The sequence below is a fragment of the Octopus bimaculoides genome, chromosome 2, assembly GCF_001194135.2.
Source record: "Octopus bimaculoides isolate UCB-OBI-ISO-001 chromosome 2, ASM119413v2, whole genome shotgun sequence".
Lineage (NCBI taxonomy): Eukaryota > Metazoa > Mollusca > Cephalopoda > Octopoda > Octopodidae > Octopus > Octopus bimaculoides.
Window position 1 is genome coordinate 103,237,621 of NC_068982.1, and position 18,610 is coordinate 103,256,230.

Sequence of the window (18,610 nt, forward strand, 5' to 3'; positions counted from 1 at the left end):
ATCAAGCCTTGGCTAGACCAAACCACTACTAATTATAACAATAAACTGATAGATTATTTATACTGCTGAGTAGGAGACAGGCTAACATTCAGCTATCTTAGAAATGAAATTGATAAAGACAAAACATTATTTGTAATACTATCATTCCCTTATTTGTTTAATAGGAAGACAGTTTTTAATATGAAAAATAGAATTTTTGTTTTGCTTTTCCATAGAATTAGGATGAGGGAAGTATATCCGTTCACACCATAAAGTAGCACTTACAATATTGTCAGCTGGTTGGTGCGTTGTGAGTGGATCTAAAAATAGCTTAGAAAATATAGTAAAATTTTTGGAACATAAAATTACATACATCTATTATATATCATTGAGACATGAGACGAGATAAATACATAGACCATTAACCAAATGTTTCAACACCAATTAGAAACCAAGCAAACTGTTATGAAAACAATTTCCGTTATTTAAATACATATACAAGAGGGTGCTGAAAAGTTCCTAGCTTAAGGGTATCGCAAAAGGCCCAACCCGAGTTCTTTTACAGGGCTTGTGAATCTGAGAGAGGAATATGTTGAATAAAATCATAATTAACTGATCCCTCTATATTTTCTTTTACCCAAAGCTAGAAAATTTTCAGCACACCCTCATTTATATGTGTGTGTAATCATCATTTAATATCAGTTTTCCATGCTAGCATGTGATGGACATGAATATATATCATCATCATTTAACATCCACCTTCCATGGTAGCATGGGTGGAATGTTTTCACAAGAGCCGGCCAGGCAGAAGCCTGCACCAGACTTCTGTGACTGTTTTGGCAGAATTTTTACAGCTGGATGCCCTTCCTAACACCAACCACTCAGCAGAGAGGACTTTTTACATAACACAAGCGCTTGTGAGGTCAGTTTTGGCAAGGTTTTTACAGCTGGATGCCTTTCCAAACACCAACCACTTTACTGTATGGACTGGGGGCTTTTAAGTGGCACCTGCACTGACAAGTACCTGCAAGACAAAAACAAAACTTTCAAGAGGGGAGGAGGTGATCTTGTGTATGAAAGGTTATAGTGAGACAGATACAAGTGTCTTGCTGTAGAGGTAGTACAAGCTTACCCAGTGGAAGAGAGAGAGAGAGAGAGATCAGGAATGAAGACAGAAACAGGTGTGCTACCGCAAAGGAAATACACAGTTATCCAACCTGAAGGAAGTGCAGGAGAGAGTGTGGGAGACAGCAGGATAGAGATGGTGCAAAATGCTGGGCATACTCACAAGGAACAGGGATCAGAATATAAATGGAATGGTTGAGTAAAGGAAGAGAGATGGTGGCATGTGCCAGGGCATACCCTTGAGGTTCAAAAGCCCATCCCACAAATAATGCAGTTTTTTTACACTTATTTTTCAAAATTAAGATAAACAAAGTTATTTCTAAACCTAAAATATACTCTCCTTCATTTTCTACAATGCTCTTCCATCTATCTGGTTGACATGCAAGGCCCCTCTTCTAAAATTCACTTGTCTGTGACAAAAAATACTCTCCAGTACTGTTCTGACCTTGTCTACAGAATTCAAATTTTTTCCGTCCAAATGATTTTAAAGACTGTGGAATAAATGATAATCAGATGGAGCAATGTCCGGCCTATATGGTGGGTGCGGCATCATTTCCCATTCAAACTGCTCCAGCCTTTGGAATGTCATCCTTGCTGTATGTGGCTGAGCATTATCCTGATAGAAGAACACCTTTCATCTTGAAATCAAAGATGGTCGTTTCTCTTCTGGCGCTGACTTAAGCCACTTAAGCTGCTCACAGATCTTTGTTATCGTTTGGTTTGGGTTTAGAAGTTCAAAATGGATTAAACATTTCATATCTCATCAAACAGATAACAACACCTTACGTGGGTGAAGACCTTCTTTATATTGGGGTGCCAGTGTTTATCCTTTCCCTACCCATTGTCTTTGGTGCTTGACATTTTTATAGAGAACCCATTTCTTGTCACCAGTCATTATTCGGTCCAAAAATAGTTTGAGCTCTACAGATCTTCCAGGACAAGGCACATCTTCTAGGCTGTAGTTTCCAGCTCAGAATTTCTGAAACCACCGCTGACACTGGCTTATGCTTATTGTCCAATCCCCATATGCTGCATTAATATTCCTTGCACTTTCCATTACTTTTATTGAACTCATAAAGTAAAATATGTTAGGGGTGATGTGGTTGCAGAAATTGTCTGACAGCTATGACTGAGTTCTCCTGCTTGTGTGGCACCAAAAACAATGAAGTTGGCAATGTTCCAAGCATTACATTTCCCCATTACAAGCTACATAACAAATCTTGGTTCACTATACAATATGAGGAACAAAATATTGTATCAAGCTTTATCAATGAGCTGGCAAAAATGCTTTGTAGTCAAATGGAATATATTATAACACAGGTTTATTTCCATTCAAACCGTCCTTCAAAAGTCAAGTGATAAATATAATGCGATTAATTCAATGAAACAGCTCAATCATGATAACTGACTCCATATGATTAAGAAATTAGTATCTATATCATGAATTAGAGTACTGTAAAGCAAGAGACATGTTGTACCCACATTCTAATATCAATTGGGTAAATAAATTCTTAAATTCGCTGCTTGAGGCACCAATGTGGACTGGAGGCCTATATAAGCAAAGACTAAACGAGTGTCTGCTAAAATTAGTTCCACATATCCCCCCCCCACCTTAAAGGTGGAAATACATGCATACATGTGCGATTGCTATGAGTGTATGCAAGTGAATGGGTTTACATAGATGTCTATATAACCATATATATAGTTTTTTGTTTTAGGCACCTATGTTAGTCTACATATATCTAGTTACATAAGCTTTCATGCCTAAGCACTTGTACATGTATTTCATATACCTGTCACCTACTTTCAATATCTTATGACTGCTCCACCCACACCTGCCCCAACCCTCATTTTGGCTGGGGTTTGCCCCTAAAGACTTTGTGGGATTGAGCTTTGAGTAACCTATTCATATTTACCTATACCTGCTTTCACTGACATGTGTGAAGACCTGGTACCTTGAAGCATATGCCAGAAAAACTACTATTCTTTTTCACAGCTGTCAACAATAATTCTTTGCTAGCTCTCACACTCTACTGAAGTCCACAAACTTAGAACAGCCACAATCAATGTCAACACAATGAAAGATAGGTCTAGTGAGATTGTTGAAATGCTTGAGTAAAAAATGTGGATGTTAACTGTGTGCAAGAGGTACAATGGCAGTGAGCCTCAGCTAGACTGCTTGTAGGTAAGTCATCATTATCATCATTTAATGTCCGCTTCCCATGCTAGCATGGGTTGGACGATTTGACTGGGGACTGGCGAAGCAGATGGCTACACCAGACTCCAATCTGATTTGGCAGAGTTTCTACAGCTGGATGCCCTTCCTAACGCCAACCACTCTGAGAGTGTAGTGGGTGCTTCTTACATCTCACCGGCACAAGGGCCACGCTCAAATGGTGTTTTTTATGTGCCACCTGCACAGGAGTCAGCCGAATGTTTTGTTCACATGCCACCGGCACAAGTGCCAGTAAGGCGAAGCTGGAAACGATCGCGCTCAAATGGTGCATTTTACGTGCCACCATCACAGGAGCGAGATTGCTGCTCTGGCAGTGATCCTGCTCGGATGGTGCTGTTAGCACTCCACTGGCACGGGTGCCAGTCATCAAATTTGGTTCAGTTTCAATCTCACTTGCCCCAACAGGTCTTCGCAAGCTGAGTTTAGTGTCCAATGAGGAAAGGTTGGCATGGGTACCAGTCATCAAATTTGGATATAAATTATCAAATTAAGAATAGTCTTGTATAATGTAACAGTGACATTTACCTCTGCATATACTCCACTTGCTGGACTAGCTGATAAACAGGACTGTATGAGTCCCTTCAGCAGACTATCTCGACAACAAAGTAAAATTACCATATCATAACTGGTGACTTCAATGGTCATGTTGGGCAACATGCCAATGAATTTTATGGAGGTTTTGGCTTTGGCATTAGAAATTAGAAGGGGACAAGATCCTTGAGTTCTGTGATGCAAATGACTGGTCTGCAACACTAACTTCAGGAAACCAGTCAGCCAGCCATCTAATAACTTATTAGTCTGGTGAGCATTCAAGCCAAATTGACTACATTCTCACCAGAAACAGAGATAGACAGATGCTTATAAATGCAAAGTCCTTTCCCAGTGAGGAATGTACAACTCAACACAGGGTTAGACAGACACAGAGACGCAAACCTGTCAAGAAAAGGTTTAGACACATTCTATTAAAGTATTTGATAAGAAAGAGTAGGAGGTTTAACATATAACATAGATGGCAACTGGAAGTTCCAAGACAACCTTCTGAAGACTACGAACCAGATCTGTGGCTGAGGTAAAGTCTCTGCCAGACAGAGTGATTTTGTGGTGCAACAGTAAGGTAGCAAAGAGTTATATCAATTAGCTAAGCAGGGAAACTAGGTGACAAGTTTATCTAGCAAGAGCAGAAGCAGAAAGGGAGAGATTTGCTAATGTCTTATAACATGAAGATCAGAGACTTGAGGTGTTCCAGACTGCTAGACAGTAGTGCTTCTCCTTGGCAGAAAACCGAACCGAATTTCACCTAATCTGGTTTTGTTCCTAATTAATTGAGCTATACATAACTCTTTGAGATTATGCATAGTCCTTCAATGCTAGCTACAAGTTTTTAAAGTGATCTCAGTACTTTAAACTTGCCATCAAAACCGCATGATAATTTATATAAAATTTGCTTAATAATGACAAACTTGTCATTAAATTCATTATTATTTAATTGAAAGAGAAGAGTATTTCAATAGGGCAAATTTCATATAGTCCTTACACAGCATCTTGGGCAAGTGTCTTCTACCACAATCCTGGCCTTGTTAGTGGATTTAGTCGACAGAAACTGAAAGTGCCCCACCACCACCACTTAACAGATGTTGGTTTGTTTATGTCCCTAAAACTTCGGAGAATCAAAGGAAGCTGTGATGATTTATGTCAGAAGTAACAAGTTTCTGGAGGAGTAAAGAAGTAAAAATTCTATCTTAAGTTCTTGCCCTTTGTCCGAAAATGGTCGTGACTGATAGTATTGCTGCAACAAAAGTACTAACACTTTATTGATCTTCCTCATTCTGAAATGATAGGTAAGAGCCCAAAACGTTCAATTCCTCACCACAATTAAACATATTGAACTTTCTTAAATAATAGGTTTTTATATAACAGGCATAAACAAATATTAGTGTCCAACTGGTTAATATCAATATAACTTACAAAACTCAAATATATTATTTCAGGATAGTTGCATATTTCAACTTCAGTGGTTGTGGCTGAAACAAGACAAGTACTATACCCCGAATGAATTAAATCAATTACATATAATTATAAAATTAAGATGCTGATTTAATAGCTCAGTCAGAATGATGCCTCAGTCATTGTGTTTGGTGTCTGTGACAAGTTAAGTTTACCTTGATTACTTTGTTTTACCTTGAAGTGCAGACATGGCTGTGTAAGTGAGAAGTTCGCTTTCCAACAATTTGTGTGGTTTCAGATGGAGTTCCCACTGCATGTCACCTTTGGCAAATGTCTTCTACTATAGCCCTGTGCCCACCAAAGCTTTGTAAGTGGACTTGGTAGACAGAAACTGAAATAAGTCTGTCATGTGTATATGTGTTAATGTTTGTTTTTACATTTAGTTATAATAAAAACAATTTTACATTAATCTTATGGGTTACTCTATACTTTTGTAGAGTACAAATTTATTATTCTTAAACAAAAATATGGTTGACGGTGACATCCAAGTTTCAACTTGTTAAGCCACGACTTATCTGACCGAAACTTCAATGTCACTGTCAACAATATTTTTTGTTTTTTTCTTTATAATATATATATATATATATGGGTGATTTTGTGTCTCCTTGTCTTGAGGTAGTAGTTGTAAATGGGCATCAGCATCATACAAGTAATAGCCTATGTTTCTGCCTTCTGTGAACCAGAAGATAATATCACTTTGCTTGAAAACCTGAGTTGCCAACAGGAAAAGCATCCAGCTGTAAAAAAAAAAAAAAAAAAGCTTCAACAAGCTCCATCTGGTTCATACAAGTGAACATCCAAATGTTGATGCTTCAGTTTGCCAAGATGAAAATCTCACTTCATGGCTTAGTGGTTTATCTGTAGAAATGACATCCTGCTTTAGAAACATACTGCAGCAATGGACGGTACCAATCATGCAAACGTGGTGAAAATGAAAGGCATTTTTTTTTTCTTTTTGAATCCAGTATTTTGAGAATAAATAAAATCACATCAGTAAACACCAACCACCATTCTTGGCTATCACACATGCATACACAATATTATATACTGAATTTAAGAACTACATTAATTTAATTCCTTGAATCTTGAGTGTTTATTAAAAAAAAATAAACTTCCAAACGAGAGTAAAATTTGAACAAGAAAATGATAACAATTAATAATTCTAATAGATGTTTCAATATTTTTTTTTTGTTTTTTTAATATTTCACCCACACCTCTTCCCCTAAACTTCATATGCAACAAATTGTCATTGGATATAAGAGAGTTAAAACAATGGTGAAATGTCAGATCACAAAGCAGAGGATTATCTGAGCAAGTTATTTAGCAAACAAACAAAAGGGTTTCGTTCACAGACTCACTCTTTAAACACATTGAAATGTTGGGCAAAACTAGAGATGAACAAAAATGGTACCTGCCTCTCTGCAAGGGAGGGTGTATATGTGTGTAGTATGTGCAACATTCATCTTTATCTATTCAATCCAATTAGAATGACATAGCATTTCTCATTATGTCTTTATATTATGGAGAATAAAAAAAAATTATTATCTCAAAATTTACTTAAGTTAAATGAAGGACTACTATACACTTAAACATATCACAAGGAGTGTAAAGTTAGGCATATCCTAAGACCTAGTATTTGAATAAATTAGCACTATTGCAAAGAATAGTCACTGCCATATAATTTATAAAATTCTAGTGATAAAAATAAAAAGCTATTTAAATATTTTCAACCATGTAAAAACTATTCAATCCAAGAAAAGCATTAAAAAAAAAAAAAAAAGAATCATAGAAAGCTAACGAGATTACCTCAATGATACAGAAATCAAAGAAGCAGCGGCTGTCTTCAGAAGGTAATTTACAAAATTGAATGTCAGATACAGAACAAGTAACAAAATGAGTCGAGTTTTGTCCTAATTTAATGGCAGGCTTTTTTATCAAGAAGTATAAAAAGTAGATGTTATAATTAGCCTCAAGTCAAACAGCCTTATAATCAAAAGCACCCAACCATCCTATCTTTTAGGAGAGATTTGGCTGTTATATCTAGCAAACCAAGCAACCATGTACAGGATCCATCATTGACTTATGAACATAATAATAATGGAGACAGGTAAATATAACTGAGTCTCTGTAGAAATGTGTATATATTGAATATTTGGAACAATCCTTTATCTGAGAAGACCATTCTCAAGTTCACTGAAAACAATGACATTCATACCAAATAAATATAAACAATTTTTTAATAAGTCATTATTTTCAACTAACCTGACCATTAAATGCTTGAACAGATGTTTCGGCATTTAATTATTGTAAATGATCTGATATAACAAAAAGTATACAAGTCAGTTGTTTCCAATCAAATCATCCCTGAAGCACATGATAAACATACCCTTAACAAATTGAGAGATTCATGCAACATTGTTTCCAGGGTTTCAGACCCAAAACTTGTAGAGAATAGTATGCATACTCTGTTAGAGTATATCCAACGTTGTGTCTAAGAGGCAAGATGATGAAAGTGATCACCAATAACTGACAGATATCACTTTTGAGAAATTACAAAGACTCAGCACATGCACTTGCATGCAAAAATACATCCACCTGTATAGACTGAGCATTATCTTCACCCCATGCAGATTGGGATGTCTGTTTTGATAGATCCAACTGCACTAGATTGTAGAGCTGCTAAAGGGGTAGAATGTCTGGTAAGGTTTCAGTGAAGTTTAGGTTGCCTGCTACTTCATTTTACAAAGTACTAACAGAAACCATAGTGCATCTATATGTGACTTGGCCAGCTATGTAATCTTCTACTCTAACTGGACAACTGGATTACTTTGGTCTTTATCAGTTGTCTGTCAAGTGTTCACTGCTAGCCAAACACCTGTTCAGTGACCACCACAACAAAATCAAGTAGTAGCTCTTATACTTCAAATGTTTTCCAATGGCAGCAAGTGGCCACCACATCCTCCAAGGAAGTGAAGAAGATATGTAACAGAAGCACAGCAGGAAACAGTAAAGCCATGTGCATGGAAACAGGCCAACCACAACAGATACATATCATAACAAAACAAATATCTGCCAATACCTTACACCAGAGCAACAGCACACAAACCATGATTTGTGTAAGGACATGTTCTACAAGATGCTTGCTCGTATGGCAACAACATACACACATAGCTGAAGCAATCTGAATGTTCTAACTAGTCCATTTCTTGAAGATAGAGGTCCATTTTGCCAAAATTGCCCTTACAAACAGTCAACACCATATAAACCTACTGCATATAAACATTCTACACACATAAATATCTCCTCAAGTTATAAATAAGAAAACAAAAATTTAATTTCTTACACATGCCAAATGAGTAACTAGACTAGTTATTCTTATTTAGCCTTGGGTCAGCTCAGCATTCCAACTTTGAACCACTCATCTTTTTCCTAGACAAGTAAAAGATGACATTATTCAATACATCCTTCTCTCTTTAAAAAGCTAATGTGTAGTTTGAGAGGGTTGGTTGTTATTTCTAGCTGCTTGAGCAACCATATAACAGCTCTCTTGTTAATGTTTGACTAGACTAAGAGAGTGAGTAAGTGAACCATGGACTAGTAAAACAAGGAGTTGGACCATGGACTAATACAATGAGTAACTAGACTATGAGCAATGGACTAGTTTGCAGTACTAGGGGATATTTTTTTTAACTGTTTTATAAATTTGGAATTCTTATAGAAATGTTTCATAGCTACATATGATATAGCAGATGTATATAAACTAACACAACTTTAATAAGGTAAAACATACCCATACATGTGAATACAATGGTAGAACTGGTAAACATTGACCCAGAAAACAATAAGGCAAGAAGTGTATTATCTATATTTTATGTATTTAACTTTTTAAAAAATTATTTAAATTAATTCGAACACACTCAGACATGTGCATATGTAAGCATATATACACATGCACATTCATAAGTAGATGTGTATATACATACATGCATGTGTTTATGTGCGCAGACATAATATACATAAATAGTATGTAAGTAGACACACATCTGTATTTATATGTACATATAGGTATACATAGTTTTCCCAAAACAGATGCAGTATTTTTTTTAATTTAAAATTTAGAAATTCATTCAGGACCTTTTATTGTTGCTGTTGTTGCTGCATACCTTTTTTGCTTGTTTAAAAAAAAAAACAAAAAAAAATCAACAGTATGATTTCTTGCTAGCCCAATATTCAAATAAATGATAATCCTGCATCAGTCTTTTTACAATTTTGCAGACAGATGTTACCTTTATTATTTCTCTCTCTTTCTCTCACTCTTTCTCTCACTCTCTCTCTCTTGTCAAAAAGATTAGTTTATGTAGTTATTGGCCAGGTTTATCACCTTGATGAAGCATGAACTGGAATCTGGTTAACTTTCTGTGAACTAAAATACTTCTCATTTGTTTTTTGAGAGATGAAAAACTTAAAAAATTCATATACAGACCACGAAATAGCAGTGGCTGGTATCTGGAATATGACTCTAGCTACAACACCTCGGAAGTAACCACGGACTCCGCGGTATTCGTAAACAGTCCGAAAAGCTGTACCCAAACCTGAGATATAAGGTGAATGCTTTCTTGCGCAATGTTCTTGAGTGTTCAGTAAAGTCTTGCAGACATCCAGAGGCATTGTAAGAATGGCTGCTAAGGCACCAGCTAATGCACCAGATGCCATGTGAGATTTAGGATCATATTTACGTTCCTTGTTAAATAAATCTTGTGAATAGTCATATGTCATAAAGTGGATCACTTGGAAGGGTACATTCATAGTTAGTTGAGTTGGATAACTACGATAAAAGGCTCGCACACCTTCCTGTTTTAAAATGACAAAAACACAGTGAGAACAGTTCCGATATGGACTATTGAACATTTGCATTCTTTGTTTAATCACTTTGAGGAGAATATCATCGTGCCAGCAGATCAGGAGCAAATGGAAAAGAGAAAAAGAAAATTGAAAAAACATTAATAAAATTGAAATACAATTTGAAAATGCTTATTACAATAAATATTTATCATTGGTACAAGGTTATATAAATTTGTAGGTGAAGGGATCAATTGAACTGATGTTAGTAGATTTCTATTCATCTTGGGTCAAATTAGTGCAGTATATATCCTTTTCCAAATTTAGCTTAGTCTCTAGTGCAAAAAAGGTTAGTGAACTTTTAAGATGTAGTTCAGTTTTGACAAGGTGGGGTCCCACTAATGCCCTTTTCCTAGTTAACCAATCCAAATGTTTGGCTGACCAGCATTCCATGTTGTGTAGTTGCTAAGTAAACTAGGGATAGACAAATAGTTTATGAGTCATGAAGCCATCTAGAGAAGTGCAGTCAATAAGGTCATGGTTAGCAAGAGGTCAATGCTAATTGGTATAATTCAAAACTCAGTTCCCATCTATCATAACAGGTTGTTCATGGGAACTCTTGCATGTTAATGACCTATTTCTCAGAGCTAATAAGTCAAAGATTTATAGAAAAACTTCCAAACTTCTAAACAAGCCTAGAATTAGGAGGCCTCAAAGTAAACCTAGGAAAGAGGACTCTATGTCCATCAAGAAAGTTGACATGCTTGATAAGCAGAAAAGGAGTAGATTGGGATTTTAACAAAGCAGCTAGTGTAAACTATAGATGCACATGAGGTGTAGTGGCATCACAGATAGATTTTGTATGTAACAGATACACAGGAGTAGTTAACAGTAAGAGTATGTGGCATAAACTCCTTCAAATAGTCAGAAGGCTTATTGAAGTAAACAGTTTCTCTTATTTAGGTGATCCAATAAGCACTGGAGGTAGGCATTTTGAAAGCATAGTTGTTGGAATAAGAACAGGATAGAAAAAGTTCAAAGAGCTAGTACCTCTGTTGATAACAAAGAGCTTCTCTCAGAATGAAGGACATTGTACAATGCTAGTGTACAGAGGATTTGCATTGATTGGAATGAAATAAGGCAAGCATGCTCAACTGGATGTTCAATATTAATGTACATGGACAACGGGGCACAAATGACAGAAAGTCAGGGTACAAAGAGAAACAAGAAGTAGTGTGCAAAAGAGAAGAATACAATGATACATACATGTGATGCATATGAAGGATAGCAGTTGTATAAATAAAAAAAATGTGAGCACTCCATGAGGATGGAATGTGAACGAGGAAGACTAAAGAAAACAGAGGATGAAGTTGCTAAGACTAATCTCAAGAGGTTGAACTTCACAAAGGAGAAAACAAAAGGTTGCAACTTTGAGTGTTAATCCACCTAAATTATATAAGCATGGAGAAACATGTAAAAGTGATGGTAGTGGAGATGGTCTCTCTCTCTCTCAGCCACAAGTCTCCATACCATTCTTCTCTCTTCATTACTCTCTTATTTATCACTTACACTCCTAATGTGTAACAAGAGGTTATCACTCACTCGCTCAGGTTCTCTTTCATGTTTCACTCCATCTCTTCTATTTGCTGGGATTAGGACAGTTCAGACTCTAGAATTACCAGGGTCAAAACAATCTCTCCAATGGTGCTAGCATGATGCAATGCACCTAGTACACTGAAGTATTTAGCAATAGGAAAGACATCTAACCTTAGAAACTATTCCAAAAATGGAATGAACAAGTGAGATGTAGCCCTTAGAGCAGTAGCTCTATACAAAGACTCAGACTGTGATACTTGTAAAACCCAAACCTGCATGGAAAATTGGACATAAAAATGATGACTATTTACTTTCTCATCTGATGTCTGTCATTGGTGGGGAGGCAGATTAATCTGTGCAACCTTTTTAACATACTACCATTATATTAAATTTAGAGTTATACCAATTATCCCATCTTAGTAGGGTTTTAATATTTATATGAAAACTGCTATAGTTATAGCTTCATATCAGCCATAAACAGGTCAGTGGTAAGGAATGTATTTTACTAATGTTTACTAATGTCATAAACACAATTATACAACCAATGTGCCAGTACAACACTTAATATTATCTACAAAATACAAGTGTCAATAGATTTTAGATTTTATTCATCCTGTCTGCACACTATCAACAGAATTTAATGTGATAAGATTAGGGATAACAGCATCTTTAATCAAAGCCCAGTTCAGCTGTATCAATGATATGGTGCATGCGGGATAGTCAAGAATACACTAGAAACCCTATACAAAAACACCATCTACTGTTTTAAAGAAAACTGAGAGGAGAATTTCAAACACATGTGAATACTGCTAAGCTTTAAGATTCACTCCTACTAAAACTACCCTTCACTTAAGTTGCAAAGTACAAGACATTAAATGTATTAATACAAAACAAAACTGTAGCAGTGAGACATGGCAGCAATAAACATGTGTACTAAAGTAGACACATGTATTGCTAAAAATCAAACCTTTGGCTTACAAAATACATCATATCAGACAAAATAAAAATGTACAATATTTATTTAAAAGCTCAAAAGTGACAACCAACAAAAAAAATTAAGAGTGGCAGATAAGCAAACTGATGCAGTATAACATTTCTAGTTGAAGTAGTAGTGGTTTACCTCAAGTCACTAGTGAAGCAAAAGTAATGTACCCAAGGTTAAAAATACTTAACTTTCAAAAGCAAAAGCAAAGTGTGCCTACTAGTGAATAGTTACCACTAGATAAGTTCAAGCTAACTGCTGGAAACATTAAGAGCACTCTAAAATTGACAAGTCTTTTGTCAACTTTACACAGAGTTCAATTGCTTTGGTGGGTAAAGCTAGGGGAGAGATGGATTCAAACTGAATGGCATACCCTAAAATACAACGATTAATGGCATGGCTCTTCGTGTGAGTCAAAGAGTTATGTCCCTTCTTCATCGCATAATTTAACAGGCACTAGCAGTGAGGTTCCTGTATATTTCAAACTTCATGGTTGAAACTTATTTCCATAACACCAGTTTATGCATATATATATATTCCTCACTTCCTATGATACAGGTACAGAGATTCTTTGAGTTGAAATTCAAATCATGCTTCATGATTTGAATTAAACTTTGATTAAACCTTTTTCACTGAATACTTGAAATACTTGGCTAATTAACCAACTGCTGTTTTGTCTTATTACTGCAAAACTTTTCTTCCTAGTATGTAAGAAAACTAGATTGACACAGAGTGGAACAAAATAATCCCTGCAGCATAAATGAATGACTGAATGCAGGATCTTTTTTTCTCTTAATGAATCACTGAGTAAAAATAGAGAGACGATTCTTTAACCCTTTAGTATTCACATTATTCTGTCAAAAGTAATGCTTAATTAGTCACATTGTTTTGAATTAATCATGCATTATCTTGTAGATTTGAGATTTTGATGAGGTTACAGTTAGTTTTTAGAATGACATAGGGTTGGTGTGAGAGGACAAATCTGGCCACTTTGTTCATAAAACAGGTAGAATATTTTGGCCAGTTTAAATGCTAAAGGGTTAAATATAGCTCTAAACATAACAATGTAGAAAATAATAGGTGGTGACCATAGAGTGATAAGGAAGTTAGATAATTATATCTGTTTAATAAACAAATAAAACCATTTAATGTTTATCAACAACAAATAATGCTCACCATCAGCTGGATTCATTACAGCATCATGCAGAAGAGTTGCTCCACAAGCAGCAAAGACTGAAGAGTAAAATGAAATATAATTATAATTAAAAAGAGGAAAATGGCATCTTAGGATGCAGTATAACAACAAATCCAAAGCCTGAATGTTTTTAAGTATCACCCAATGCTCGTTAATAAATTAAAAAGAGAATTTTATTGCATAACCTTAACAATCAATTCCATTATATTTACTGTCAAGATTACAATGGAATTAATTGTGTACTTAGGTTTTGCAAGAAATGTTTTTCAGTACAAAAGTAAAATAGAAATATCAAAATTTGTCTTCCTGCTGTTATCGATGATATCCAGTCCCATGTTTGAAAGAACAAATGATTAAAGGGCATTCCGGCTATGACCATCATGTCCTTTATTAGTTGACAGTGTATCTAGAATTAGCCAATGATGTATGCTTCCATTTATGAACTGGTATGGTGCATTGGATAAACAAGGAAATAATTATAATATTGTAGATATATTTTCTGCAATAGCATTAAAATTATGAAAATTTTATTTTCTGAAGAGTGGGTGATTTCTCTTATTTTTCAAGATTAAATGTTCAATTATTTATCAAAAACAACAAATTTTTCCATCTTACTATTTATTCTGTTTTTAATTTGCCAATTCTAGTAAATTATTTAAAATAAAACTATATCAGTGCAAAGTGTGACTGGTGTGCAAATGAAGATGAAGAGAAATTTTTTGCATTACAATCAATACAAAACAATACTTTGAACTAAATATTTAAAATCAATTAACAAGAGAAGAACAATATATCAATAAATATTAGATGGTGCCAAGTTTTAGGCATAGTTAATTGAAATTGAAGAACGCTTTCTGCCTAGTGAAAAACTAATGCTAGAAGAAATATCCACACTTTAAATTTATACTTCATCGAAACAGAGGCAATACACAAACACTCACAATAATAAACAAAGTCCCCGTATTAAATACAAGCAAAGAATTATCTTGAACTATTGTAGATGTATTATATATTAAATAACAGTAAAATTATGGAAATTAATTTTTATAGAAATGCACATCTTTGAAATTATTGCATTTTTCTAAAAAGGGATGGTTTTTCTAATTTAGATGATAATATATTTTAACATTTTGGCCTGCGCAGTATTTTTTTTTAAATAGGAGAAATATTAATGTTCTCAGGCCTGAGCCCTCGAGTTTAACTTTACCCTCCACTCAGACTCCTGAGCAAATAAATAACTAGCTGCATATACAGCTCAAAGAGTAACAACTGCTGGCAAACTAATGGGCAGAATCATAAAAAGAACTCAAGAAAATAGCAATAACAGGCCTATATTTCAACTACCATATTTGTTCACCCGAATTACTACTTTCCTCATCACTTTCACCAGTTTGATTGTCCAAATCACTCTCATTGGCAGCATAATTGTAAACTCATCATCTGAAGAATAAATAGCACCAATAATTTCCTCAACTACAAAGAGTCTAGGCCTTGCTCATATACAAGATGAAGAACTAGGTTCATCACATGCTCATTTCATTGAAAAATCGTATTATTATTTTTTTTTTTTCTGATTAAAAACAACAGTAAACAACAGCTATTGGTGACACCATTAACAATGAGTCATAAACGACTTGACTACAAAGATGCAACATGATCGGTTGTCTGACTTAAGTATTTTATCTTTTTCTACATATTCATTACTGCTTTAACAGGAATCTGGCAGAGACATCTATGCTATTCCTGCTATAGAGGGAACACAGCATGACAGGGTTAATATAATATATTGATATAAAAGAAGAAATTTGACAAATATCTTTTCTTCTTCAAGTGAATCATTAAACTTGTAGCATAAATCATCTCACTTGATATTTCTGGGTTTAATTCATGAACAAATTCTTTTCCGTTTATTTTAGAATATATAACTGGAGAGCTCTAGGATCAAAACGGAGCCTATATAGTGTGTAAAACATGCTGAAACACTGAGACAGTGACTATTTCAAATACTTAAGCAGAAAATCAAAGTTGGTGTGTTTGACAGGCCAGAGAGTAGATGGCTATTGCAAGATGAGCAGTTTTTGGAGACCATAAACATCAAGGAGATAATATTTCAAGCTAGTGAGTGAGCACACCAGATAGAAATAGCAGCCAAATTTGCTTTGAATGACATCCTGCCAGTTAAATAAAAATGGAAAGATACATTGCACAATGTAGCCCCGGCAACACAAATAACTGAATGCTCACAACCAGAATGTTTTTGATTATAGATGTTATTACTCAAGACTAACCTTATAGTTAAACAACTGAAGGCTTATCTTCATTAGTTTTCTTCTATGAAAAATAGAATGTACATATTACACTAGCAGCTAGTATAACATTTGGTAGTGCATAAGTTTTGTTAATTTACTCTCATAGTCCAGAAATTACATAGCCCATGTCATACTGCAGTATAATCTTGATAGCTTTGTTTCCTAACTGAATGTTTTATTAAATCTCACTCTAGATGGATGACAATCCACTTCTCAATAAGAGAGACTAGCAGGAGTGACAATAGATAATTAAAATAGCTACTAGGCTGACAATTCAAATATACTATAATTTAAAAAATAAGTTGTTTGTATTTTGATTTTACCAGCATAGAAATAAAAAGAAGTCTAGTGACAATATGTTGTGTGATGAATAATTAAGGAAAATATGCTAGCTTGTTTCTGCTTATCAAAACTAATTTTGTGTTGGAAAATGACACAGAACAAGTTTACAAACTAAGTATAACATTTGTGAAATTCAATAGCAATGTTTTCTATCAATGTTCCAGGCATGAAATCACCATTTGTTCTAACACCAAGTTTGTTAAACTTACATTTCTATGGCTTGATTTATCTATTTAGTCCTTTTTATTACCTTTACTTTGGCCATTATCTGTTGTCAACTACGAACCAGGTTTCACTCAAAATGCACCATTAAGTATCCACACTAGCACAGAGATTCATATCACATGAGAGAAAAAAGAATGACATTTTGGTACTAACCTTTCATTCAAAAAAAGACTTTTCAATCAAAAAATCTTTTCTCTCAAATGAAGAGTCAGTCCTGAAGGGAACCTCTTCTCATGCCATATAAATTTATCCAAACTCATGAGTTTTGTTGGTGTAATTTTTACTGATACAGACCACTACCAGTTTCTTTGGAGGTTTTCTTTTCTTTATTTACTAGCATAGGTGCAGACAGTACTGTGTAGTTAAGAAGCTCGCTTTACAACCACATAATTTCAGGTTCAGTCGAACTGCATGGTACCCTGTCTTCTACTATAGCTCTAGTCCTGCCAATGCCATGTGAGTGAATTTGGTAGACAGATACTGTATGGAAGTCCATTGTATGTGTGTGTGTACATGTGTGTAAGGAATTTCATTATGGCAACAGAGTGATTTTTAAAAGGTATGTAAAAGATAATTTATTTTAATAGCATGCTTTTCTGCTAATAAATGTTTTTTCTTACACACTTGGTGCAAGGTGAGGGTTAAAAATTTAAATTACAAAATTTTTTTTGTCATTGATACTTAAATCCCTGCAATAGGCCACTCTTGGGCTAAAAAAAAACCCCATTACTTCTGCATCATCATTCCATAAAATGTATTTATGGAGAGAAAAATATTGAAAGGCATCAATACATATCAGTGACAAAGAAACAAAGAAGGTACCACTTGGTCGTGGGTTGTGCCAAAAAACAGCTAAATCTCCCTTAAATCACACACCTTTGTGTTTGGAAATTATCTTGAAATTATAAACAGAAACACATTGCAGATTCAGATTGTTTGTATTTTAAAATTGTTAAAAAGAAAATTTAGAGAAAAAAAAAGCCAAAATTTAAGGGTTTATTGAATTGGGGGGGGGGGATTAAAAATTTCACTTATACTTTTGCTGCAGTTGCGTCTGATTTCCTGGGAAACAATAAGTCATCAAATTATGAAGAACTTGTACAGACCCTGTTAACCAATTTTCAAGCATTGAGCTGCAAGTGTAAAAGAGCATTTCCTGCACAGTCATCTAGACTACTCCCTAAAAATCATAGTACAATAAGTAATGAGCAAAGAGAAAGATTCCAAGACATTGACCCCATGAAGACTAGGTATCAGGGCAGGTGGAACACAAACATGATGGTTGACTACTGCTGGTCTCTGCAAAGAGACTGTAGTGATGCAAGTTATTCATGCAAAGCAGTAATGAGAAAGCTCACTCCTTGATTAGCTGAAACTCCAGTTTGACATTAATATCTATCCTAAGATATTGTAATTAAACATTTTGTGTAATATACATGTTATATAATAAAAACTATTATTTGGTTTGTTAGTTTATTATTTCAGTATTACATTTAATGCCAAAACTGACATTTATTTGGTAAAAAATAAATTCCTGTTTAACAAGTGATTTCTGAGGGCATTTTTGACCCCCAAACCAGCAAATTAAGTAGGGCTAATTGTAAAAAGCAAGTCAACTAAAACTTTTTTGAAAATGTTCCCCAATGTTTTCAAATAATTAAACAAGCTGACCAGCCCTAACACTTACACATGAACAATACAATTTGTGCTTATTCAGAGAGTAAGCTGTAGATAGAAGAAAACTGACTGTAGATTTGAAATCAGCATGCCAATTTTAG

The 18,610-nt window shown here is 34.8% G+C and overlaps 1 protein-coding gene across 1 annotated transcript in view; it reads right to left on the reverse strand.

Moving 5' to 3' along the window:
* Positions 1 to 6,413: 6,413 nt before the first annotated feature.
* The window catches only part of LOC106875980 (mitoferrin-1), a 29,693-nt gene continuing 17,496 nt past the window's right edge, over positions 6,414 to 18,610 (reverse strand). The window contains exons 3-4 of the mRNA XM_014924323.2: positions 13,938 to 13,994; positions 6,414 to 10,272 (exon numbers count right to left, since the gene is read on the reverse strand). Of these exons, the coding sequence (XP_014779809.1) occupies positions 9,722 to 10,272; positions 13,938 to 13,994 (608 nt within the window). The 3' untranslated portion in view covers positions 6,414 to 9,721. The remainder of the gene's footprint in view (positions 10,273 to 13,937; positions 13,995 to 18,610) is intronic.